At 45.3% G+C, this 26,997-nt stretch overlaps 2 protein-coding genes across 4 annotated transcripts; one reads left to right on the top strand and one right to left on the bottom strand.

Annotated features, from left to right (window-relative positions):
- The first annotated feature begins 109 nt into the window (after positions 1 to 109).
- On the top strand, positions 110 to 9,185 carry LOC134070287 (amyloid beta A4 precursor protein-binding family B member 1-interacting protein-like). 2 transcript variants are annotated; one of them, XM_062526593.1, is made up of 14 exons: positions 110 to 234; positions 1,547 to 1,606; positions 2,205 to 2,286; positions 2,475 to 2,704; positions 3,451 to 3,528; positions 3,889 to 4,048; positions 4,183 to 4,304; positions 4,418 to 4,483; positions 4,739 to 4,882; positions 5,650 to 5,760; positions 7,467 to 7,565; positions 7,719 to 7,833; positions 7,986 to 8,065; positions 8,275 to 9,185. In XM_062526593.1, exons 2-14 carry the CDS (start codon positions 1,547 to 1,549, stop codon positions 8,389 to 8,391), a joined length of 1,464 nt encoding a protein of 487 aa, XP_062382577.1. In that variant the 5' UTR covers positions 110 to 234; the 3' UTR covers positions 8,392 to 9,185. The 2 variants fall into 2 exon arrangements, with proteins under 2 accessions (XP_062382577.1, XP_062382586.1); XM_062526602.1 differs by having other exon boundaries at positions 7,989 to 8,065.
- Positions 9,179 to 26,855, bottom strand: abi1b (abl-interactor 1b). 2 transcript variants are annotated; one of them, XM_062526572.1, is made up of 10 exons: positions 26,711 to 26,855; positions 22,364 to 22,531; positions 19,113 to 19,289; positions 16,409 to 16,512; positions 15,283 to 15,423; positions 13,882 to 13,985; positions 13,460 to 13,672; positions 12,642 to 12,731; positions 11,987 to 12,178; positions 9,179 to 11,363 (listed from the first exon to the last, which is right to left on the bottom strand). In XM_062526572.1, exons 1-10 carry the CDS (start codon positions 26,825 to 26,827, stop codon positions 11,188 to 11,190), a joined length of 1,482 nt encoding a protein of 493 aa, XP_062382556.1. In that variant the 5' UTR covers positions 26,828 to 26,855; the 3' UTR covers positions 9,179 to 11,187. The 2 variants fall into 2 exon arrangements, with proteins under 2 accessions (XP_062382556.1, XP_062382564.1); XM_062526580.1 differs by lacking the exon at positions 12,642 to 12,731.
- Positions 26,856 to 26,997: the final 142 nt, after the last annotated feature.

The following is a 26,997-nucleotide window of genomic DNA, read 5'->3' on the forward strand; positions in this document are numbered from 1 at the left end:
TGTTTTATTCACAGACAATGTCTGTTGAAAAGGATGTGGGCCTTTATGGTGAGACATGTGTGCGTAAATCATGCTCGCGCACAGACTTCACTTCACTATTAAACAGGAAGCAGTGACAACTTCAGCAGTTTGTCAACTGCATCAGTCCACCAGTGAGTGCTGGGTCGGGTGTGCTAACGAGAGGAGGTGTTTCCCGGGTGGTCTTTGACTGGACAGAGAGTAGACACAGAGAAGGTGAGTAAAACTCTCAGGAATTATTTTATGAGGTCAGTGTTTTACCCTGCTCCATTATTGAAGTTACAAGAAAAGGTGTCAAGCATCACTTCAGGGGGGACCTCGCAAAACAAAAGAATGATGTCTCTTTCATGTGTCAGACACATATTCAGTTCATGACTGGATTTTGCTTTTGCTGTTTGTCTGGAGTGAAATGCCTGAGTGGTCTATAACTGTCTCGCTCTGACTGAAGGGTTAATGATTTGGGCCGGGTTTGGGACGGCCTCATTTAGATGCACATGTCTGTTGCGGCAGCTCACTGCAGCAGCGTAATCAAGTAAAGACATGCAGCCTGTGAGGGAGCTGCCAAGAGCAGGCTGCCACATGTAGGCTACCTATCCCGTAGAGCATGATCGCTCCTCAGCTCCGCCGCTCCTCCGCTACTCCTGCTGCTGCCGCCTGCCGCCTGCCGCTGGCAGCCTGGGCTATGATGAATGTGATCCCCTGGTTGTGAACCGCAGCAAGCACTTGTACACGGTGTTGTCTGATCGAAAACTATGAATCAAGGCGCCGCAGGAGAAACAGCCAAAGCAAGAGCAACGTGAAGGTCTCCTGTATTTTTATAGGCACTTTTCTAGCTGTTCTTATGGCCCTGTGGTATTTACAGGGGCCAGAGCCCCTTAGTAAATGACTCATGACTACATGTATTTTCTTTACGGTGCTGAGTTGTTTGTGCATCCTGCATGATGGTGATTTGTCTTTTTCATCGTAGGAGTGTCTCTGTGTGTGTGTGGGCTGATCGGCCCCCCTGAGAAAACAAAAGGCGTAGCGCACTAGGCCTACCCTGGCTGCTTAATTGAAAGGAGAAACTGAGCCAGTGTTTACATCCCCCATTTTCGCTTTCATATGGAAGCAATGCTCCCCGGCCGCTCTCCCCCTCCTCAACCTCATTACAGCAGAAAAAGGTTGTTTCTGCACTGTGGCCTTTTTGTTAGTAATCAAACGACGAACCAAGATCATGGAGTCATTAGGCCAATGAACTTTGTAGATTCACACGTCTGAGACAAACTTTCATGGAGGTGAGGTTCATGCCTTCACTTTTCAGAGGTGAACATGTGTCATTTCCTACCAAGCCCAAGTGCTATAAATAATATCTCATCATGATCATCTGTTGCTGTCACAAGTGTCTCCAAAGGTGTTGTCATGTTTGTTCACATCTGTCCCCTGGATATTTCTGGAGTTCATTTAACTTCCTCTTCCACCCACACTAAAGCATGCCCTGTTGAGACGCCACCTTTAACTCTTGTGTGATCATCCTTGCTCTGGTTTGTAGATGGCTGAAACGGACACGCTGTTCGGTGACCTGCTGGACCAGATGGACCTCCTGTCTCAGGTGAAATATGCGCTCACATCGCACACGGGACAGCACACATGCACGCTGTTGCCTGATCCTTCTAACCTGGCTGGCTCGCCATGTGTTGAAATTCAGAGCTGGCTCGGTTTGGGACTAGCAAACGAGGAGCCCAGTGCATCCTCCAGGCCAAACACACTACCATCTGACTGGCCAATGCTAAATCCTCTCCTTTGGCCGCATTAGCATGCAGTAAATACAGACATATGTTCTGAGCACTCGGCGGCGCTCTGCTTTCTATTATAGGAAGCCCATCCACTTCCTCTGGTAGAGATGCTGGGGCTTCTTCTGAACCTAAATAAGGTCAGAAAACGGTGCAGTTGTTTGCTTTGACTTTAGACATTGTGATCAGCTCTGTGATAACACAACCCAAGAAGTGTACAGTATTGCTTGTGCGCTCAACTTTCTGGGCTTCTCATAGCTCTGCACGAGGCAAAGGATGATTTATTGTCAAAGCCCAAGACAATCTTGTTTTATATAAAGTGCTCCATTTAGTTTGCACTAAGCTGAATCAACGGCAGACGGCAACATCGCACTGACTTGGTTCTCCAGCGAAGTACAAAGTATGTTTTCTCCACAGAGTATTGAAGCAGAGGCAGTTCTACATCGGAGCAGCTCTGACACAGAAGCCATCACCTCTATTGGCTTCAACAACCTGAAGGGTGAGTATATGCAAATCTACGCTGATGCACATAATTCTTGACCCTGGATGTCCCAGCATGGCTCTCTAGAGAGTTAGGAGATCTGCATATAAACACTGTCAGCTGTGGTTGTCCTCTTAAAAGACATCTGATGTGAGCTTACAGTAACTGCATGCCTGTCTTCCTTCCTCCACCTCACTCCCTCGCAGAGTCACTGCATGAGCTGGAGGAGTGTGACCTGGACGCCCTGGTGGCCGGTCTGTCCGCCGGGCTCACCATGGCCGAGGAGAGGCTGACCCTGAGGAGTGCCTCCCCACAGCCTGCCCAGAAGAACGCCGCCGGACCGGGTGGGCTCACCTCAACCCCTACCTCCAAGTTCTATCTGGAGCTCCCCTCAACGGAACGCTCTACTCAAGGACCCAGACCTTCGCTGTCAGAGGTGAGAAGTCCATAGAGGTGGAGCTAACTGCACCGTAGCTACGAGCATGATGACAATGAGGAGATAGAGAAGATGAATGGTGCTATTGTTAGATCAGTTTGCCAGAAGGTGTCAATGAATGTTCTGTAAAGTCCTTTGCAGTGTGTTGAGATGCAATGCCCATAGCCATATAAAATATGCAGTCTAAGGGACTGTCATGGCTTTATACTAATTGTCCCTTTTTGGGATTATTTTATCACTTAATAAAGAAATCAAGCACCCACATCTGTTTGCTCAAAGGAAATTCAGAAGTCTAGCAATCACTCCTCTGCATATCCCTTTTTCCCCACTGAATACATCATAAGCAGGGGCGTAGTGGTAAAATAAGAGTTGGGTAAACTACTGTATCTGTGAACACGGTAAGGTGAACTGCACCATGTGGTATTGGATTATTAAAAAAGATATTTAGAACATGTTTGATGATGGCGAAGGTTGTTGTCCAATGTATAGAGGGTTGATGAGGGCACATATTGTGAATGTGGATAATACAGTGTGACTTTTGAATGATAAAAGTAGCAATTGGTGAATACACTCGTTTGAGAGGTGGATAAACTCTAATAAGAGGCAGATATTTTTTTACGTTTCAGAGACGGATAACTAGCATTTTCTTGCGTTTAGCCTCCTCTACAGCTCTAATCATCATAACTACATACATGTATACATGCTATGGATTGATTTAATTGAATACATCTGTTCAATCTGTCCAGATTGAAGCTATAGCACAAACAAAGGCAGAAAAGATCAAGATGGCTTTCGAGAAGCTGAAAGAAGCCAAGATTAAAAAGGTATCTCAAATTACCCCCTCCCCCCTCTCTCTCTCTCTCTCTCTCTCTCTCTCTCTCTCTCTCTCTCTCTCTCTCTCTTTCCCAACAAACATTCAAGGAGTCTGTTCTTTTGGAGCCAGTGCAGGCCCATAATAGTAACATCTTCTGCATACCCATGTGCTCTTGATTATAATTAAACAGTCATTTGTACCCAAGCGGAAACATAAACATGTCAAGATTTTTTTGTTGTTGTCTGTTTATTTATTTCCCTTTCTTTCTTTCTTCCTTCCTTTTTTGTATTTTATTTATTTATTTATCTATTTTTATATTATTTTATCTTTTTTTTGGGGGGGGGGGGGGGGGGGGCTGTTCTCCATGAAGCTGATTATCAAGGTACTGCTGAGTGACGGCGGCTCCAAAACTCTGATGGTGGACGAGAGTCAGACGGCGCGCGCCGTGCTGGACTGCCTGTTTGAGAAGACGCACTGCGACCGCAGCGTGGACTGGGGCCTGTGGGAGACCAACCCGCTCCTTCAGATCGGTGAGGCAGGAAGGAAGTGCTTCTGATTAGGGGTCACACTTAACTCAACCATGAAATAATAAACGCTTCTCATGGAAAAAAATAATTTAGTGGAGGCATAAATCATCTTTTTTTTTTTTTTTTTTTTTAAACAGAAAGAACATTCGAGGATCATGAGTGCCTTGTGGAACATTTGTCTACATGGAGCAGGGACACGGAAAACCAGCTGCACTTCCTGAGGAGGCCGGAAAAATATGCCGTTTTCAGGGCGCCCCAGGTGAGTGGCAGTGGGGGAGGGAACGACACGCAGAGAATGAGTAATGAGCCCCCACATGTTCTGTTTGACAGGGTAAACCTGCTAGACTCACAGTCAGGGTCTCTCGTTAACAGATGTTTTACCTCTGGAAAAAGGCTGGAACGCAAGAGAACGAGAAGGAAAAGCAACTTCTAATAGAGGTGCGTAAAGCTCTACACAGCTAAATGAAAACAGAGGATCTATCATCCTCAATTTGACTTAAAAATGTTTACACTTAGCGTGAAAAGGCATCAGTAGGAATTCATTACATTTTTGGAAGGAGAGGAATTTGTAGTTTGTGCTTGATCCTATGAAGTCTGAAAGATGGAAAGGCAATACAAAGCATCAGTGGCCTGTGTACTGTACTATCCAACTGTTACGACATCATAACACCACTTCTCATCCCCACCCTGCAGGAGAGCTTTCTGGGTCCCTCGGCCAGCGTTCCAGATCTCGAGGGGCCTCTATTCCTCAAAGAGAGTGGGAAGAGGGCTTGGAAGCGCCGATACTTCATACTACGAGCCTCTGGCATCTATTACGTGCCAAAGGGAAAGACTAAGGTCAGAACAAGCCAGCACAGACAGGACGAATCCCTCTGCTCTGTGTAAAGCTGACAGTACACTGCACTCAACAGATGTATGCATTTAAATATCGCTTATCAATACAGCAAAACAGGGGATCTTGGACAGGAATGATGAGGTGTGTGTGTGTGTGTGTGTGTGTGTGTGTGTGTGTGTGTGTGTGTGTGTGTGTGTGTGTATGTGTGTGTGTGTGTGTGTGTGTGTGTGTGTGTGTGTGTGTGTGTGTGTGTGTGTGTGTGTGTGTTCAGTGTTTTTTATCTCTCCAGCTGCATGGTGGTGCATGTGTTTGTGTTTGGGATACAGTATGGGTTGGGGAGGACAAGATGTCTGTGTGTGTATGTGTGTGTGTGTGTGTGTGTGTGTGTGTGTTTGTGTGTGTGTGTGTGTGTGTGTGTACACATGATGAAGAAAATCCATTGATTTGGATTATTTATCACCTTGGGTCCAGTATTGCAGGGAGTTGTCCTCCCCAACCCATACTGTATCCCAAACACAAACACATGCACCACCATGCAGCTGGAGAGATAAAAAAACACTGAACACACATACACACACACACACACACACACACACACACATACACACACACACACACACACACACACACACACACACACCTCATCATTCCTGTCCAAGATCCCCTGTTTTGCTGTATTGATAAGCGATATTTAAATGCATACATCTGTTGAGTGCAGTGTACTGTCAGCTTTACACTCCCTGTGTGTGTATGTCCACTCCTTTGGCAGTCGTCCAGTGACCTGGCGTGCTTCATCCAGTTTGAGCACGTGAACGTGTACTACGGCCGCGAGTACAAGCACAAGTACAGAGCCCCCACGGAGTTCTGCTTCGTCCTCAAGGTGACCAGTGCAACACCTCCCGGGCACTAAAGCGCACCGCACCTCAGCTCTGAGCCTCTGAACAGAACACGTTTCACACAAGGGCCACAGTGGAGTTCACAGGCAGCAGCACACAGGTCTCTGTGGCCGTGGCAGCATGCTATAGTATAGGGGGAAGGGGCAGAGCTAGGAGGAATAGAGGTTATGAAACTCTACATCAGTTCCAACAATACAGCTTTTTGTTCATACAATGAAATAGTCACATAGATGTTCCTATTTCCTGGTGAAAAAGTACTTCTCAAATAAAGAAAGAAAAAAAACTCCCTCAGATAGACTTCTGAAGTGAAGTAAGTGCTCTTGATCCCATTAAGAGCACTGCCTTTCCTCAGATGTTCACTGACTCCCTGCACCCCTTCAGCCATTCTGGGCTTGGGCTGGTGCCTCTCGTATGCCAAAGGCCCATCTGGAGTTCAATTCGGCCTATTTGAGTTTTTACTGCAAGTTGCCACCCTGAAAGAAAAATAGGGGGTAGAGAAAGATCGTCGTAAAAAGACAGTAAAGAGAGAGAGGGAATAAAAAAATTCTAGTCTGGCGACTTCAACACATCTGACACTGTGGTTTTCATTTACTAGGCAGGGCATAGGGGGTGGATGAGAGACAGCAGCTGGTTCTACTTGCAGTAAAGGGCTTCTCTGTGACAGCTCCAGTAAAACACAGCCTATACTCACCTCTTTCACTCTCTCGCTCTCTTATCTCTCTCACTCTCTCTCATCTCTCTCTCTCTCTCACTCGCTCACTTTCTTGCTCTCCCACCTCTCTCACTCTCTCACTCACTCTCACCTCTCTCACTCTCTGCTCTGACCTTTTCACTTTCGCCTGTTTCATGGGGAAGTGAACCACACTGATGGCTGTCTGTCAGATACACACATTTGGGGCGGATCCACATCAGATCTGTGATCGAGAACCATCTCATACTTAAACCACTCTAAGGCCAACATACCAAATGCTTTCAGTCATATGAATATATAGTATAATTATTTATTCAAGGCCTATGGTTCTGTTCGTGTCAAACGTTTCTCTTTTACTTGTAAACAGTGCTCATGGTGTGCATAGGTCATGTTATTGAAGTACCCTATATTCAGCGAGGCAGACCACAAAACAGTTTTCAGATGTTCAGGCATGATAGTCAAGTCTTTCAGAGTCAGTGTGTGTGCTGCAGATCAGTATGAGACAGATGGCCCGGTTCTTCTACTTTCTCCCCATCTGCTGGCCATGAACAGAGTTACACTCTCTCAGTCAGGGGTGGCAGCCTCCTGAATTCAGCACGTCCCACTTTAGCGACAGTGGCCCAGCGTCATTTCTGGCATGGAGAACCAGAAACCATGATCTAATGCCCCCTGAGAGCAATGTGTCATACTGTCCCAATCCCCACGCCCAAACATTTCATTTCACGTGAATTTAAGAAACATTTCAAAGATGCACGGTTTGTACTGACAGATATACTAACTGACAAAAGTTAAAATTACTTTTAAATTACAGATTACATTTCCACTGTAGTGTACCCTGTAATTATTGCTATACTTTTAAATGAAATATTTCACTTTCATTGTAGTGCACCCTGTGTATTGCAAATGGAGAATAATCCTGAAAAAAAGTTCAGCGGTTGCTTCTGCCCACCATCTTTCTGTCATCCTTGATTGACCTTTGACCTGTGCTCCTCTGTATAGCACCCTCAGATCCAGAGGGAGTCCGAGTACGTCCGCACCCTGTGCTGTGACGATGAGCACACACTGAGTCTCTGGGTGACCTCCATCCGAATCGCCAAGGTCAGCCTGCACGCCACAGCTCATATAGAGTCCCCCCCCCCCCCCCCCCAGGCAATGACCCCCACCCCTGTAACTTACCACAGAGCAATGGTATGAAGTCTATATAAAGTGATGGAGCCTTTAAAAAAGCCTTGTGTGTATCTGTCTGTGCAGTATGGTCTGCAGCTGTACAAGAACTACCAGGCTGCAGAGCAGAGGGCTTCTGGGTACATCCAGGGAGACGGTCAGATCTCTCAAATCAACACAGCTGGCTCTGCTGTCCCTGGAGGTGAGTGTCAAAGACACATGGACACACTCACACACAATCTCTCTCTCTCTCTCTCTCTCTCTCTCTCTCTCTCTCATATGATAGCTACTGAGAGTTGTGTGCTTCAAATGCAGTATTTTGACCTGCATGTAATGTTAAGTGATGCTTGCCAGTAGGAATTCAGTTCAATGGAAACCACACAGCAACACCTCCTACTTCCCAGAAACACTCCCCAGTGACTACCCATGTAAAGGTATGCAACACAACTATGCACCCCATATGAAAGCATCTTTTAGAATGCAAAACAGATGTAAACATTTTCTACAGTGGACATGAAATAAAAGTTATATGAAATACAACACAGTCTGAAAAGGGAGTAGTCTTGGCATTCAGAATATGATACATGTGGAATTTTTACAACAAACACATAAACATAGTGTTGTTTTTAATCTTCCTGCACAGAGTTCCAGTCCCATTCCACCCCTGCTGGATGATGACTTGGATGATGACTTGGATGAACCACCCCCTGACTTTATCCCTCCCTCGCCACCAAGGCGGCGCTCCAAACTCAACCTCTAAATGCACCTCCATCCACCTGATGCTAGACATGAGAGGAATACACCATGATGACGAAGCAAGTCTTGAGTGAATTCCAACCTCGGCACTGCTGCCCTCTGCTGCTGGAAATCAGCATGACTTTATCTCCAGAGATGCACAACTGGAAGACAGGACCACATCAGTTTACTCTACAGCCAGATCTGGGACTGCAGAATCATCTTTGGGATCCGGATTTGGGCTGTCCAAATGCTCCGTTATAATAGCAACTACATTAAAGTTAAATGTAAGCCCGGAATGTCTCTGAAACATAAAAGAGATGGTGAGTCTTAAAATTCCAAATTTTAAGTTATAGGCTATTTCAAATTCCTTTTATCAGTTATAAGAGATAGGCCTGTTTCAGAAAAAGACATTCTGTAGGCTTTTTATAGAAATGCCACATTTATCAACCTAACTGCATGCTTGAGATACTGTGTTTTGAACAGAGTTGTAAAAGGGCAGCTTAAAAAAGTAGTTCTACGATGAATAGGTTCTACCTGTGCGCCTGAAATATTAGATTAGTGTAATTAGCTGGTCTACCTGGCTGAGGAGTGGAGCTAGTTGGGATCCGCTGCTTTAGTGAATGATTAGAACAAATATGAGGTAGGACTTTTACTTTCTGAGGCCGGATTTTTAAAACTATGGTTTTGGAGTATCCATAGAGTTTAGTAACTTCAAGCACCACTATGCATTCCTAGAAAATCATCATCAGTGATCACCCAGTCCTAATTTATCATTATGAAAAAGAAAGACAGACAGTGGCAACAGCATGTACAGGGAAGCTATTTATTATAAAAAAGACTGTACATTAATTGGGAAAACATATAATATATACAAAGGAATAAGTAACGAAGAGAGCTTCTCTTCAAGAGTTACATGTCACTTTCCACATTTTTTTGTAATGTTGCAAACAACTCAAAACAAGGCCTTGAAATGTTTACCACAGTGATTAACACCCATACAATTCCACATGAGTTGCAATCTCACAGATCCCTAGCAAAAATAAATAAATACCATTTGGAAATGCAAGTGACTGCCTGTCCATGAACAGCAGTTTGTGACACACACATATTACAAAAAAACTCAATCCAAGGTCAGGATTTTTTTCTTTTTCTCTCACAAAAGTATACAATTACATAATAAGTCTACAAAATGTAAAGGACTGATTTAAAAGAAACATCACTCTCTGTTACAAAAAGAAAAGAAAAACAGAGGTATGTGCAATATGACCTCGCCGTGAACAGTGATTAGGAACGGCTAAGAATGTTCCAGAAGAATCAGTGCACATCAAAGAGAAATAATACTCATGATACTTTTAAGGCCTAATTTAAACACATGCATAAGTCAGAAAACAATTACTTTCCTTGGTCATGGCATCACATTTGTACATCCAAACCATCTGCATGTGCTCAAGTCCTTACACGTCCTCAGCGTTTCACCTGTCGCGAGAGCGCCGAGGAAAGGAACAGGTATGAAATGTGATGGCATGGGTTTTCACTCTATACAAATGGCACAAAGTGGTTCATCTCTGAGTCATGACATCCATTCAGGAAATATGAAGCCCTCGTGGCCCATGGCAGCCATTTTCAGAGGAAGCAACGCGGTCTGATGGTCAACCCCACACGGACACAGACACACACACACACACACACGCACTGGAGTGGACACTGATCAGTAGAGGCCGTCTGTGGGCCTAAGGTTTACAATGCGCCTACTTGAGACAGTACAAGCGATGGCACTCACAGCTGAGGTATCTGTATGGCATGTGTAGATTTGTACAAAGAAGTGCGTGCCGTACATGGTGCACCAGTTCCACCGCGTCTTCCTGTAGAGGGAGGTTCTTAAGAGAGGCGGCGACGCCAGCTGGAGGGGCTGTCTCATGGAGCTCATTCAAATGTGTAGGACAACACATTTTGTAAACAAGATGAAAGGGTTATCGGTCAGACATCCCAGGTCAGTGTTGATCGCCCTCGCCCAGGCCGGTTCAGTGGTGAGAGACCACCTGTCTATGAGAACAGGGACCTTAAAATGGAGCTCTGACCACACTAGGGGGCCTCCCAGGTGACTACTACACCTGGTTTGGTCTGCAGCACCAGCAGTGGACTACTGCGGTCACACACCAGTGGCAGAAGTATACTCTATGGCATTCAAACAACACGGCAACAAAAATAGAACATTACATGGGCAAACAGAAGAGACTACAAATTCAAATCAGTAAATCTTCATTTTTGTTTTGCAAGGCTAAGAAATATGTAGCGATGACATTCAAAAGACATTCTGCACAAATGTTAATGATAAGAAAATGTTTGTACAAAAACCTGAATAAAATTAATATTTTGTTGTTAAAAAAAAGAAGATGGATCATAATGGGGAAAAAAGACGTGGACAAATGACGTAGACTGGTCAGGACACTGACACACACACACACACACACACAAACACTACTGACCACCTACAAGCTGCATTTCACATTACTGTATATACAAAACATACAACAAAAAGACCTAACCAGAAATATACTGACTATTATTCATATCTTTACATGTTTACCTTCAATAACAACTTAGCAATCCCCTCCCCACCCCCAAATACACATTGTCATGTTATGGTTTGCACGTTTTCATTAAAATAACAGAAAAAGAAACAAACATTCTTTAATAGCCAAATGCACTTTGTAATGTTTGTTTATGATTGACAAGAGTCCCTGTGTATTGACACACATACACAGACGCACACACGCATTTGCACACACACACACACACACACACACACACACTTCCCTCAGTCTGCGTAGTGCATGATGGACTCCACATAGTTGCCTGGAAACAGGCCTGTGACGCCGTTGCACACACCCTCGAACCATCCGTCATCGTTTTTCTTGATGATATAGATGATGGCACCCTCCATGAAAGAAAGCTCGTCGTCCTTATCCTTGGAGTAATCATAAATGGCCACCACTACAGGCAAGCAGAAGGAGAGAGAGAGAGAGGCAGGGTTATCGTCAGGACCACAGGCTGACGGTGGAAGTGTGACATTGCCCTTGTTATTGTGTCTGCAGACGCATCTGGTGTGCTGCACAGAGGAATACTGCACTAGAATAACAAAAAGCTGAGCAATGGTCTCGGGCTCTACATCTATGCCGATATGCCATGTTAAGAATAGGGTCTGTGGCGTTTGGCCAGATTGAACTGTTGAACTGGACGTTTGCAGCTGTACCTATTCCAGTGGCAAAGTCCTGCTCTGATTAGCCAACAATGTGCGACATTTGATGATCTTTTAAGATTAAGACCGGCGGCCACCAGACACGACGTTCAGCGGTGTGGCCTTGACACCCTGGATTTTAGAACAGTTTTCTATCCCTGTGCGACTGCTGCGTGACAGACGTTTCTAGTGGGCTTTGCTCCGTAAAAAACAATGGAGTTCTAATTTTTTTCTTGTCGCAGCCGTGTCTGGTGGGCGCCGGCCTTTACGTTGATGTTGCCGCGTGCTTCGATTACTAGCACAAGAGAGGGCAATAATGGCCACCACGGCTCTTGGCTTGACAGGCGTGGTCATTGAAGAGAGTCGGAGAGCGACTCACCTTTCTCCAGGTAAGTCTTGGGGGCCCAGTGAGGGTCGCCGTCAGCGTAGGGGTCACTGTAGTGGACCACCGCCGCGTCCTCGTCTTCATAGTCCACTGGCGGCGGCGGGGGAGGGGGGTTGGCCTCCTCAGCACCGTACAGCACCGTGTCCTCAGGCAGGGGGGGCGGGGGTGGTGAGGGACTGTCCGTTACTACAGAAACAACGGGGATGGACAGAGGAGAGGGTTCACACACACTACAAAGAGATCACATGGCAGAGGCTGCTGAAGAAAGAAACAACGTCCAACAAAGGATGCAGCACCGTAAATAATGTATTAACTAAAAACCGCAAGAATCAATATTTAAAGTATTCAATTTAGTAGTCAATATTTAAAATGAATGTAACTATGAATATATCATGAAGGAGATACTATATACATCAAGACAGTGTACACAGCTGCTCTATAAGTGGTCTCCTTCGTCAACTACAGGCCGTCAACATGTTCCTGTCTGTCTTAATCAAATCACTGCAACTTAAAGTCATCTGCCATGATGAGGCATTGGGGGCGGGAGCGGGTGGAGATGCAAGCCTCTACGCTGGTGGTGGTGGAGGGTGGTGCTGGTGGTGGTGCTGGTGGTGGTGTGGGCGTGTGAAGCCCCAGCGCGCCTACTTACTGTTCTCCTGCACCCGGGCCACGAAGCCCGTGAGCGGGATCTGAGGGGTGAGCTGCACCATGGGAGGAGGCGGCGGTGGAGCTGCGGTCACTGGAGCCCCACAGACAGGCGAGCAGGCAGACAAGAGAGACAGACAGACAGGTAGGCACACAGACAGACATATAGGCAGAGAGGTGAGCAGACGGGCAGACAGCACTAGGAGACTTGAGCTGAACATAAAGAAGGGGATGGGAACATAAACAGAGGTCAAATCAGTAGCGGTGTGGGCAAGACAAGAGAACCAGAGAGGCGGGCAGTGCCAGGGTGAGAAGAAAGAGAACCTCATTTGCCAACCATGCCACATCGGAGGGTGATGAGGTGCCACTGGGCAGGAGACCTGCTGGCACAGGAGCACTCATCACCAATCATGGGTCGCAAATGAGAAAGCCGAGAGCTGAAGTGGTTTCGCTACTTTACACTAGAAGGTGGACCAATGAATGTGAATTCCACACCAGTTGGAATGGAAGAAATACTATACGACAGCAGGATGTTAATCACCCCAAAACGATTTATCTTTACTTATTACTTACACACAGAGATGGGAATGTGTGTCTGACACATGGACTGTTAAGGGTTAATTATTAAATCATATGAATAGTGCATTAATGAATTTAAAAAAGTACATATAAACAATCCACAGCAATGCAGAGTTCTCCTCCACACTTCTTGCTGTGTTTAGACTGCCTTCAGTATGGACCTTTGTGACGGGCCCTGCTACACTGGACAGTGCAGGTGACCACGGGCCACAGCGGCAGCAGGGGCAGGGGCAGGGAGCACACCTGAGTTCTGGGTGTAGGTGGGCCCCCCGTTGACGTGGGCCGGCGGGGCGGAGGTGAACTGGGAGGAGGAGACGGAGGGCGCGCGCCGGTACGTGCCCGTGGCCGACACCATGGAGGCCGAGGAAGAGGCGTGGCGCGAGACCTGCCGGGAGATGGTGCCAAACTGGGACATGGGCACGGGGCCGAGGCCTGGACCCTGCGGAAGCGCCGACGCTGAGAGGACAGGAGGAAGGGATTTAGGAAAAAAGAAAGAAAGAAAGAAAGAAAGAAAGAAAGAGAGAAAGAAAGAAAGAAAGAAAGAAAGAAAGAAAGAAAGAAAGAAAAAGACAGATGAGTCCAATCTGAATGGACAGTACTCAGATGAGTGATGTGAGCATGTTAAGCCGACCCCCCCTGTGGAGTGTGAGTGGCGGGTGGCGTACCTGATGCCAAGCTGGTGGGGGGTGATGGTGTGGGCACAGCCAGAGGGATGCCCACACTGCTGCTGCCACTGTTCTCCCGACCACCACTGCCTCCACTGCTGCCACTGCAGACACAAACAAGACGGGTAAGATGGGTGAGACTACACTGCGACCTCCTGCAGCACCAGAGCACCAAGGAGAGGTTGGGTAAAGCACCAACACCACCACACAGTCAGGGAGTCATTTAATGAAGAGTGGCATCCAATATTTGTGTGTAAAGATGATCCGAGCAGGGTCCAGGAAACAAAGTCAGCAGTAAGAGTCAACTTGGTTTTATATAAAAAAAAAAGACTTTTATTAGTCACCGAAATTCCGACAAGGTGAACACACGGGAAAGCTGTGTGTGTGGTACTTTTTGAGAGAGGAACCATGAGAGCAGGAGACAGGAGAGACAGAGGCAAAGACAGATAGTGACAGACACGAGAGACAAGAATAGAACCACCACCTCCACCAGTGGGTGAACTCGTCCACCCCTTCACACTGTCTGGAGCGCCTTTCCAAATATTTTCTGGGGCTCCTTGCAAATGTTTGGGAGCCCTGACAAACGTCATTGAAGTGCTATTTCGTTCCTTTGAGCACAGTTCAAGATGAAACAAGATTTTTTAAAAAAACTGATTCACGATGAATCAGAGATATACCCTCCATCAAAACAGGGCTGTGAGGGAGGATCGCTCCGCAGCACTCCACCAGACAGTCTATAATTACATCTCCTCCGTGCCACCACCCCCACCTCTGTCTGACCCCACCAAGGCGAGCCGCAATCCTTTCATTATGACGGGACACATCAGCAAACAGAGGAGGCCGGTTTTTGGGAGGGTTACACAACCGTAATCTCTTGCTCTAATTGACTTGCTTACACTGGTTTGTGTGTGTGATTAATGCGGGATTAGTCGGAAGCGTTGCAGAAGGAGGGTTCGGTTTGTGTGTTCAGTGTTTTTTTTATCTCTCCAGCTGCATGGTGGTGCATGTGTTTGTGTTTGGGATACAGTATGGGTTGGGGAGGACAATATATTGTTTTACATAAGCAAATGATACTGTATTTGTGTGTGAGTGTGTGTGTGTGCATGTACTGTATGTGTGTGTGTGTGTGTGTGTGTGTGTGTGTGTGTGTGTGTGTGTGTGTGTGTGAATGTGTGTTTGTTTGAGAGTGGGCATGTGTGCGTGTGCGTGTTTGTGCATATACAGTATGTTTGTGTGTGTGTGTGTGTGTGAGAGAGAGAGAGAGAAAGAGAGAGCAAGAGAGAGTGAGAGAGGGAGAGTGAGTGAGTTAGACAAAGTGTGTGATGCATGAGTGAGCATGAGTAAGCATGAGTGAGTGTGTGTGAGCGTGTGTGTGTGTGTATGTGTGCGTTGGAAGGTTACCTGTGTGTCCTGGGCCTCTGGTTGACCGAGGCAGTGCGGCCTGGACTGTTCTGGCTGCCCAGCCTGGCGGGACTGGTCATGTAGTCATTAGGCACCACGGGAGGCTTCACCGGCTCCAGGGTCTTATACGGGGTATTCCTCCTGCACAGCACACACACACACACACACACACACCCTCATATGAGTACACATCAACCTGATGTCCCATCCCCATGAGTGCCCTACCATCACCTGATGTGGTCCCCCTGCCCGGATCCCTGGCCTACGCATCCTATCGACCCATTACTTTCCGAAAATTACTCATCCCTATGACAATTTATTCCCTACACTGGACTATTTGAACTTTCAGATACTACAAATGACTTCTGTACTGTAACTGACCCTAGGCAGATGGGTTGGGCCCTTGAGTCGTGGATCTGTCCAAGGTTTCTTCCTACTGTATATGTAGGAAGAAAGTTTTTCCTTGCCCCTGTTACTCATGGGCTCTCTTCAATGCTCTGTAAAGCACCATGAGACATGTGTAATGTTTTGGCGCTCTATAAGTGAAATTAAATTGAAATTGAAATTGACAATTGAGTCAAAACGCACCATCAAACCGGGAGCATGTAAGACAGTGTGCGGATATTTTTTCCTTCGACTACGTTTGTGCCCATATCCAGCACCTGTGGAAATGATAGGAAATGATACAGTGCATACATTCCTATAACTACACATCAACTGTAGCCACCTCCATCGGTAGACAACAGTAATCAACCCACAAGGAATGTGTCTCAAGGAGGGGAGTCTGGCCTAATGACATGATCCTCATGCCAAAACAAACACATTCTGTTACAGTATTTTTCACCATCAGTTGTCTACTGTACAACTATAGTTGACCATAATGTCATTGTCCACGGTAAAGATTCTGCTCTGACCATGGTGTATACTGATAACCAACAACCGGTGTGGCGAGAGACACTGTGGTTTACTGACATAAAACACATAGCCCAGTATGGGCTGTAATGGCTGTCCAGCAGGATCGCAGACAGCACTTTTCCATTTGGTCACTGAGTTTTCTCCACTTCTGCATGTGTTGGTGTACAATGGAATCAGACAGACTGTCTCAGCTGAGATGGCCTGTGCCTACCCAAGGGTTCCGCGGCCTGCCATTGGTGGACTCGGAGGCTTCTGCGTGGGTGGATTTGTCCTTGATAAGGTTCCTCCTCTGGCTGGTTGGTTGTTGCCATGTTGCTGCAGTAACAGTCACAAACATGTAAGTTAGAGAGGATGTCGTGAGCTACACATTGATGTTGGTTGCTGTAGTTACAGATGTCGTTACACCTAATATATACTGGAGCACAGAACAGTAAAAAGAGATATACTCATCCCTAGACATATAATACCATGAACACAAGGCAGTTCAATGTTTATTCTGACAGAGATCCGTTTGTCTACAACACCAATTAAGGAAACGAGAAGCAGTTCAGCTGACACTATTCAAGTGAATGTGATGGCAATATCTGAACTGTCAATCTAATAAATGGAATCTGAATTCCATGAACACCAATGCATCAACAGCGATGATCTGCACTCACCTTGGCTTTTAGCCACTGAATGACAGCAGTAAAAGAGGAGAAAGAAAGCAAGTTATAGCACATCATAGAACAAGTGAACCGACTCTTTGGAATAGTGTTTCGCAATATAGAGACTGTGAGGCACAACAGAAACTGTTTATTCTAAATAAAACAACACTGAAAAACAGCAGTCTGCTATGCTTTGACTTTCAATGTGCTATCGCGAAAGCGACTGAACAAAATCTATGGTAATTAATTAGATATCTTGCTTATACTGAGGTCCACAGTCTATTGATCCCACCACATGATAAGAGTTGGCAGTACATCAAGCGGAACTGGCATTGCCCTGACTGACTGCTTTGTCAAAATGTGGTAGCAAGCTGTTATGCATTTCCAAGAAAGCTGGCGCTTTTCAACACCATTGAATAACTAATAGGAATAGCGCAGTAGTCAACACCTGCTGGTGTTTTTTTTTTTTTTGGGGGGGGGGGGCAATGTCATTTTGAATTGCATCATTTCCTGATTCTGTGGGGTGCATGTGCTTACAGCCCCCCCCCCCCCTACATGAGAGAGATTTCAGCCCCTCAGTGTGATCACGAGCAGAGGTAGAGTCATAAAAGGCCCGAATGGGAGCTGTTTAAAAAGACATGATCTATAAACTGGTGGGTTAAGCCCCAGTGCAGTGATCTGGCCTTTAGCTATGTGAAGCATTCCACCCGCCGCTGCGGCTCTATAGTGAGGACGGCACAGCGCAGCGCAGCGCACTGCTCCCTGAGGCGTGAGCTCTGTGGGAGAGAGGGCCCTGTGCTAAAGAGGTCGCCGACGTCCGACTGGGGCGGAGAGATGACTCATCTGATGAGCGTCAAGCCCGGGACCCCGGTAAACGTATTCATGGCGTGAGGGGAGGCCCCGGGGGAGCTTCACGCAACCAAGGAGAAGTGGGTCCCCAGAGTCTGGCCCACGCTTGCACGCCTGGAGAGTCATTCACACAGCAAACAGTGGAGCACAGAGCTGGGCTTCCACATGAGACCCGGCCTTCATAGGCAGCAAGCACAGAGAGAGGGAGGGAGGGAGGGAGGGAGGGATGGAGGGAGGAAGGGAGAGAAAGTGAAGGGGAGTGAGAGATAGAGTGATAGATGGAGAGAGAGGAAAAGAGAAGAAGAGAGAGAGAGAAAAAGCGTGGATGCGAGTGAGAGATACATTGATAAATGGAGAGATTGAGAGTGAGTGGGTAAGTGCGAGTGAAAGTGAAGGGGGACGAGAGAGATACAGATGAATGGACAGAGAGATAGATGAAGAGTGAGTGGGTTGAGAGAGAGGGATAGAGATAGAGAGAGAAAGAGAGAGAGAGAGAGAGAGAGAGAGAGGTCTTTTGCTCTGGATTCTAAAGACTTTATGGCCCCCAAACCCCAGACTACATAATCAATAATCATCACAGTCATTGCACGTGGAAACAAACAGTATGGCTCATTGCAGTGGACGATGCATTGCAGTTTTGGTCTTGCTGTGGTGGCACTGGGTTCATGTCAATGGTCATTAATTATTCAACACCTCTTGCTGAGAGGGGTGTCAGAGGGATCTCAAATAGCAACCATCAACCAACAGATTCTCATCTTCATAATAAGGGCTTCTTTTCCAAAAGCTTTTATTCGAGGCACAGTCAGTAATCAGTGCTTTGTCATTCTGTTGTATTTCCTCTGAAACATGATCAGGTCTATGCTAACAGACAAGCCCACTGGGCAATGAACATTAAGACATATTTGTGAGTAAAGGAACTAAAGGAAAACATTACGAAATATATGATCATGCACTGAGCTATAGAGAACAGCAGCTAGATAGGTAGGAGAAAGGGAGAGAGAGGAGATAGATTGGATGGAGGGGACATTTCCCACAGATCACAAGGAGAAGGGGGGGGGGGTCTTGGCCCAGTTTACTCTCTCTCCGTCTCTCTCTCTCTCTGTCCCCCTCTCTCTCTCTCGCCAGATAGCTCTCACAGTATTAGCCCCAAGTGAATTAACCATTCCCTGCTTTTTCCAGGTCAAGAATGTGGGCGTCTGAATACCTCTCCGAAAAGGACCAAAAGGGCTACACATGCTGCACATCTGCTCGCGCACCAGGACAGATCTCGTCATTTATCTTGCCATGTCCATCACAACATGGCTTTTATTTGTGTGCTGTATGCTGCAATGACTTTCAGACATTTCACAAAACAATTGTTGCAACCACACATTAGCAACAGTGTAAACTGCACAGGAAGGAAGGAAGGGGGTCTCTTACTTTGACACCATGGCCCACATCATCCAGGAGGGTGTAGTCTATGGGCTTCCTAATGTACCTCACTGGCCTCTCCATGTTGCCGGGAGCGATGATCTTGTGGGTCCGTGACGTGTTCTTGTTCGTGGTCAGTATTCCAATCTCTCGTCGGGCTACTTTCTCCTTGTGGATGTCCACAGTCTGTTTACCAGAGTGTAAAAGGAGGAGAAAGTCAGGCATTGATGACAAGCACTTCACACTAAGAAACACTTTACACCTACATCATATCTTTTGGAACCTAGGTAAATGATGAAACCAGCTGTGTAAGACTTGGTTCACAACACCTGCATCATCCACTGGTGGTCATGGTAAATATTCAGAAGCATTGAAATCCTGCTGATGCAAACTACAGCAAAGAGTCGGCTCAAAACACAATACATTCCTACGTGCATGAGAAGGTACATCAAAATTCAAGGGTTCAAGAGATCAATCCAATCAAGAGATTGGCTGGTGTTGCTATAACTCAATTATTCTGTAACAGAGACTTGGCACACCCTCATAACAGCTCAAGCCGATTAAACTAGACCAAGTACATCATGTTTGATCAGGCAATAGCCTTAATTACACCCTCTGAGTGACTGGGTTATTTTCTTACAGGCAATCCCTAAGGCAGCTGAACCCCTTACCCCTGATGCCAACTTAAACCCAGCTATCATGCAGCTGACCCCTTTACCCCTGATGCCAACTTAAACCCAGCTATCATGCAGCTGACCATTTTACCCCTGATGCCAACTTAAACCCAGCTATCATGCAGCTGACCATTTTACCCCTGATGCCAACTTAAACCCAGCTATCATGCAGCTGACCCCTTTACCCCTGATGCCAACTTAAACCCAGCTATCATGCAGCTGACCATTTTACCCCTGATGCCAACTTAAACCCAGCTATCATGCAGCTGACCCCTTTACCCCTGATGCCAACTTAAACCCAGCTATCATGCAGCTGACCATTTTACCCCTGATGCCAACTTAAACCCAGCTATCATGCAGCTGACCCCTTTACCCCTGATGCCAACTTAAACCCAGCTATCATGCAGCTGACTGCACAACTGGCGCAAACTAACGGGGCCTTTTAAGAACAGTGGTAGCTGAAAAGATATGGGCTGAGCGGCATGAAAACACCAGAGATGATATCTGTAATACAGCCAACTTTCATTATGAATCCATATCAGTGCTTAGGGGTGGTCTGAGGTTGAGCAAGTGCAGCTGCGGACATCATGAAATGAAACATTGCCTGTTGGCTTGAGTTGTCTTGGCTGTTTGTGCTATTCTTTGAGTGACTGGAAACAGCAGAGTCTCTTTTCAGACGGCCACAAACCCTTGCTAACATCTTACCATAAGTGGGCGGAGCCAGACCATGAGAATGAATTACTCTCCGAGAAGAAAAAAGAAGGCGAGAGGAAAAGATGTAGACAGAGGACACTGAAGAAAAAGCGACTAATTACCCTTCTCTGCTCATAACCACCAACATCCTCTATCTGTCTACCAGCTTTATTGGGAAACTCCTACATAGAAATAACTTCTCTTACTGTCATCAGTCCTCTCTAATACATGCAAAACCCCTACAACACAAATCACTCTGCAGAGTTTGCAAAGCTGTTGGAGTAGATTTTGGCTGTGTCTAGAATATGAGTTCTGCATTTCTCAAAGTTGCAGTGACACAGATTAAGGCTGGGTTAGGGTAAACCCCAGAGGTTGCTGTCACAGTTGTTACATCTCAACAGCATCTAGTGACAGGTTTAAGTAAGCTGTAGGCCGACACAGTGTTCTGAGAGTTAAAAATGGTGTCACTTGGCCCTATATTTATAGAGAGGAAACATAGTGGTCACACCCAAGTTCAGTACCTAAGACTGACCAATCACAAACCATTTCCTGCATGCAGAGAGAGACTGGGGTCAGTGACACTTGACTGAGTGTTGTGACAACACATTAAACAAGTTTATAGGACAAAGACCACCCCATAGGGGATATAACATACATGTCCAAAATCTAAAAATGTCCACAAATGTCCAAAATATTTTAGCAGCACAATTAGTGTGATGCCCTATTAGCAGTTTAGAGAAGCAGCTTCAAGGGTATTGAAAGTAAAAGGATGTTGACTGACCATGCACCCCATCCAAGACCAAAAGCACAAATAAAACACTTTCTGCATATGCATAGAACAACATTTCTGTCCGCCAGTGCCCTTTAGTGACGTGACACAAGCAGAAAGCTATCATCGGTCACAAACACAAACATTATTAGTATGCAGCTGGCAGTTCCATCATTCCCTCTGAGCACTGACGATATGCTGGAGCAGTGAGGAGAATGTTTAAAGGCCGTCTTTCGACATCAATACAACTCTGATCTCTGAGGATGTAACCGAGCAGATTTCAATATTACCCCATGCAAGAAAGCATCGCTGCAATCAAAAAGTTAAAAAAAGAATGGCCTTAAGTGTGGACTTGGAATGCACTTACATCTATGTCTATGGCTGAAAAGCAAAAGGCTATCGAGTGAAATGTCTCATAGGGCAATGAGGCAACATTTCACTGGCATATGAATAAGAAAGCATGTTTAGTAATATAGAGGGAATGGGAGCTTCCAGGAAGATGACATAGCACAACACACTCTCATATAACCAAAGTCAAGGCTAAGGGGCAGATTGCATGGTTTAGGGCAGAAGTGAGTCAGGTTAACTTGAATGGATGTGCCCTGCCAAACCAACCACTGGGACACTCTGACTCACCGCAGAAATCAGCAAGATTTGCTCTATGTGGGCAAAGACTGGTAAAACATCTACCCGTGGAGCCCCAGTAGGGAGAGGCTCTCAGGAAGGGATGCAAATGGGAAGATTTAATTTCCTGACTCAAGTCAACATAAGCTCATTGCTTAGTCCAGATAGGGCATGAATGGGGCACGGATAGGGCACATCTGAGCTCATCCAGGCAGTTCTATTGCACTATGTGATGTGGTGGTGGTGGTCTAATCTAGTGGATCTGGCCATCCAACGCCAGAAGGTTGAGAGTTCAATCCCAGGAGGCATCACCCCTGAGATGGTATCTATCTAACCCTGAGCTGCTCCAGGAGGACTCTGTGTGTGTGTGTGTGTGTGTGTGTGTGTGTGTGTGTGTGTGTGTGTGTGTGTGTGTGTGTGTGTGTGTGTGTGTGTGTGTGTGTGTGTGTGTGTGTGTGTGTGTGTGTGTGTGTGTGTGTGTGTGTGTGTGATCAACTAACCTGAGAGATGTGGTTGATGGAGGACTCCATGCGACGCAGCTGGGACGCCTGGATGTCCAGCAGCTGCAGCACATTGTTGGCTAAGGCATTGATCTGGTAGGCTACACTGGCCAGAGACTGGGTGGTGTAGGCTTTGGTCTCCTCCAGGGCTTTCCTCTTGTCCTGTGCCTTGAAGAACAGAGGGTCAAGGGGAAGAGAGATCATCATCAAGGAAGTACAGAGGAAGATGAACAGATACTTACCAACAGAACAAACTGGTCTACAATGGACAGTGAGGACATGAGACATAATTATCATCTCTCATTTCCGTGACATTTAAATAATAAGAAGAAAAGAGAGAGAAGATCCGAGGCACTCCGATATATAAATAAAAGTATTGTATTAAACTTTGGACCAGCCGACGTGTTTCGGTCGCTTTCAGCCTTCTTCAGGGCATAATGAAGATAATGATTATGCCCTGAAGAAGGTCGAAAGCGACCGAAACGTGTCGGCTGGTCCAAAGTTTAATAAAGGACTTTTATTTATATATCGGAGTGCCTCGGATCTTTTCTCTCTTTTTTGATATGAATTCTGATTCTGGAACTTTACTTCTGAAGCCACGGAAGCAATCACTTTTTCTCTCTCCAATTAAGAAGCAGAAAAGACTGGGTACGCACGCATATCATGACTATATTAACCATACACATGGCACTAATAGCTTGGCCACACCAATGTAAAACTATTGTAACTATTGTAACTATGTTACAAGCCACCATGGCCATAAAGATATACCAGCATTGGAGTAAACAGACACCATTCTTCCATATTCTAGTAGTTTATAGTTATGCATGGTTTGGAGCGCTGTCTGTGAAACTTGCCTACAGCATCAAATCTGTTTCTACAAGCATATCCAATGCCTGAAATATATTGTTGTGACCATGTAAACATAATTGGATTGGACACAAATGGACATACAGGGAAGTAGGCTACAGTACATACAACACTTTGATCTAGTGATGTCGTATACGGACGCTGTTTTACTCCATTTCCACACTGCCTGCACTGATTTTAATTAAACCCTTTCACAACACACTAATCAGAGCTAAGGAAAGATATGGCCCGAATAGCAGTGTAATTAGCTAACAGCTATAGGCATCAGACTATGCCAATAGCCCTCTGAGCAAGCTTAGAAGAGGAAACACTTTCACTGAAAAAAAAATTAGATTATGCTGAATCTAGAAGTCATTTTGCCAAGTTCAAGTGTATCCAACTCTGCTACAGTATATCATAACCATATCCACAGTTTTTGATTCATACTCCCTCTTGCCTCTGGTTTTCGATCTACATAACTGTCTCTGTACAACCATCCAAGTCAAAACCAAAATATGACAAATGCTCATACCAAATCACATTTTCAGATGCTCATAAGTTTTTTTTTAATGCCAATCAAGATGACACGATGGATCATATCATTCCACACACACCACCTAGCATGACCCAATTGGGTGGACGCTGACGGCCTGAGGCTTTGGGCTGCAGCACTGGCTCCTGGCCTGTGCCCTGACCTGCCTGTGCCTTTACGAGTCCCTCCCTTCTGCCCAACTCTCTTGTCTCCAAGGCCAGGGGCCTGCAAGGCACAGAGGCCAAGCTCTTGGCACTGCTTACAGTGCTATGGCACAACACTCGGCTCCATTACTTCAAACATCACCAACGTACTGTAAATTAAAAGCACAACATAAAGCTGCTCTACAATAAAAATGAGTTATGGAAATTCTCCTGACATGTAAAACACAATAGTCCAGAACAATTTGGTTAACAATTTCCATCCACAACGTCAGAACAGCATGGATCCATCGATGACTTCATACCAAGAATGAGCAAATCATAAATTAAGAGAAAACAAGCCTGCTTGGGAATGGTTTGACCTGAATTCAGTTGAGTACCCAAGGAGCACACCCTCTTAAGTCATGATTGAAATATCTATGAGACAATCTGAGACTGATATCCTGAGAGTTCATGGGTGGGTGTGCGTGTGTGTGTGTGTGTGTGTGTGTGTGTGTGTGTGTGTGTGTGTGTGTGTGTGTGTGTGTGTGTGTGTGTGTGTGTGTGTGCTTCACAAACAGATGACACATGTCATCCAGCACAAAGTCAGTAAGTTATACTTCAATAGGTCATGGTTTGCCATATTTTCACAGACATAAGTCAACCCTTCTGAGCTATGGTTTGAATTACCCTCAAATCGGTTCATTCTGCTCTGTCATTTACTTATACACAATGCCATGGCTTTACAATCTCGTACACAATTAACTACTTTTATATAACTCAAAATAATACTGCAACATTTTTGTTTGTATTTCAGTACAGGCCTGTGTATAAATGAGCCCAACCAGTGTATCCGAAATATAATTAATCATTTTTTAATAAATTACAAAGTATAATAAAGACTATAATTGTGTTTTAGCCATTGAATGCCATTGTATTTCTTACTGGCAATGTTATTAGCATCACTAATATTTTGACATATCTGCATTAGAGACACCCTCTGGATATCTTGTACATTGCATTGTCTATACATCATTAATCAGTATGTAAATAGGAGGTGGCAATAGTAATGGTCATGTTATAGATGGTCAATAGATCAAAGATGCTCAGTGTGTTCTCTTCTACAAAAAAAAAAAAAAAAAATGAGACTGAGAATATTCTCAGGTTTTAACTGTAGAGTTTTCATAAAGGAGAGTGCACAACTAAACCAAGCAGAAAAACAGAATGGCCAGTTATAATATTACTTCATGATACATACAGTAATTGTGCTTTGAAGCATGTTTATTCATAGCAGTTCTGAACTTCTGTGAGTGTTCCTGGTCTACATTTGTTCACCATAGTGATGACCTGCACTCATGATGACCTGGTCTGGCACTTTCACTTGAAGTCCCTCTGCTACATAATCTCTTTACGCTCACTTAGAGCCAGTCATTCTTCATGTTTTAGTTCAATTTCTTTCCCAGCAGCCAAGCTGGGACATACATTGTGTCTTTCCAATGCAATCCGGTCTTAGTCTCATATTGTCTGTCCTGCAACATGTAGCCTAAGCTTTACTCTGTGCTTTCTGACAACACATCACAGTACATTTGTCTTTCTTGAGACCAGTTCAATTTCTATCATATCTCTTACTTTCAGGATCATATGAATAATAACCAGAGAGCAATGAGTAACTGAAGCCAGTAGCCTAACACAAACATACACATTCAATGTGTCATGCAAGCTAATATGATGTATCATCAAGCTGGTAAGATGTGGGCCTATGTGTCTTACAGCTACACGCTGTTAGACAACATTTATTGAAAAAAATGTGTCAATAGAATATTTTTGTTATATATCATAGAGATTTATAACCATTAGGCACCTTACACTTCTGAAACATGCAATTGGGACTAGGCCCATCAAATATATTCAGGTCAGGCCTTAATATGTGGGACTTAAATTGTTCTCAATATCTATACAGCAAAATATCAGAATTTTGGCTCCATTTTTATTTTACCCCCAAGCACACATTAGATTAAACTGTATCTAGAAATCTATCAGGTAATTTTAACAAACACGGAGGCATAACGTTTAGGTCAATAGAAAAATGTAGGCTAGTATAAGGCTGACGCATCGATCGCATAGCCTATGCTGTGGAAGCAGGCTCAGAAACCGGTTTGATGTTGAAACGGAATCAGACTGCTTTGTAATTTTCCTCAACGTTATTCGATCAACACAAATGACAGGCGTGTTGATAATTGCCTTTGTGTGTGGATGCTGTAGAACATCACCAGCACATTCTGAAATGTGTGAAGAAGAACAATATAGCATGTGCTGCATGCGTTCAATCAGGCGGTGAAGCAGATTACTTTAGAAGGCACGCCTACACCGACAGGGACATATCATGTAAATGTAGCCTACATTTTTTTCGCTGAAGCAGCCTAAACTATCTGATCAGACTGTCAAATTGGTGGGCTAAATCCGCTACATTGTAACATCCGAGAGAATGCATCCGATCCCAGACTGATCATAGACACACCCTCCGCGCAGCTTTGTGGCTGACTGTATGAGGACTCAAACCCGTGTGCATCAGTGATGTAGCTCGGCAAGAATAAGCGAGAATAACGAACAAGAACAGAAATATGCCCAATATTTCCACCACATTAGGAGAAATACACCATTATAGGCCATCGGTCACCGTGAGATATCTTTTAAGCCTCTAAATATTTTCCCTGATCGGTGGGATACATTTCCTGTCTCCGGCTTTCCCACAATTCAGTAATTTCCACTATCTCGACAAGGCAGCTCATTACAACATATCATATTTAAAAGCGTGTCTCTACATACCTGTACATAGTTGTTCTCACAATATTCTGCGACCCTTGATAGATTCTGATAGCTCTCAACAAGAGCACTTTTACCAGCCGGAATTTCTTCCTCTAGCAGCATTTGTAGCTCTGCCATCTTACATCCCTCTGCATTACTATTCTACTTGCTCTCTCTGCTTTCATTGAACCCCGTTCAGCTCCAGTCGAAGAGGGAGCTCCCCCGCCTGGTATTGTGGGATTCCTAGCCTCGCTCTGACAGTCATCACATTTTTCAGCGCGGTGAGATCATCGCGGTGCGATATAATT

This window comes from Sardina pilchardus, chromosome 2, assembly GCF_963854185.1.
Source record: "Sardina pilchardus chromosome 2, fSarPil1.1, whole genome shotgun sequence".
Classification (NCBI taxonomy): Eukaryota; Metazoa; Chordata; class Actinopteri; order Clupeiformes; family Clupeidae; genus Sardina; species Sardina pilchardus.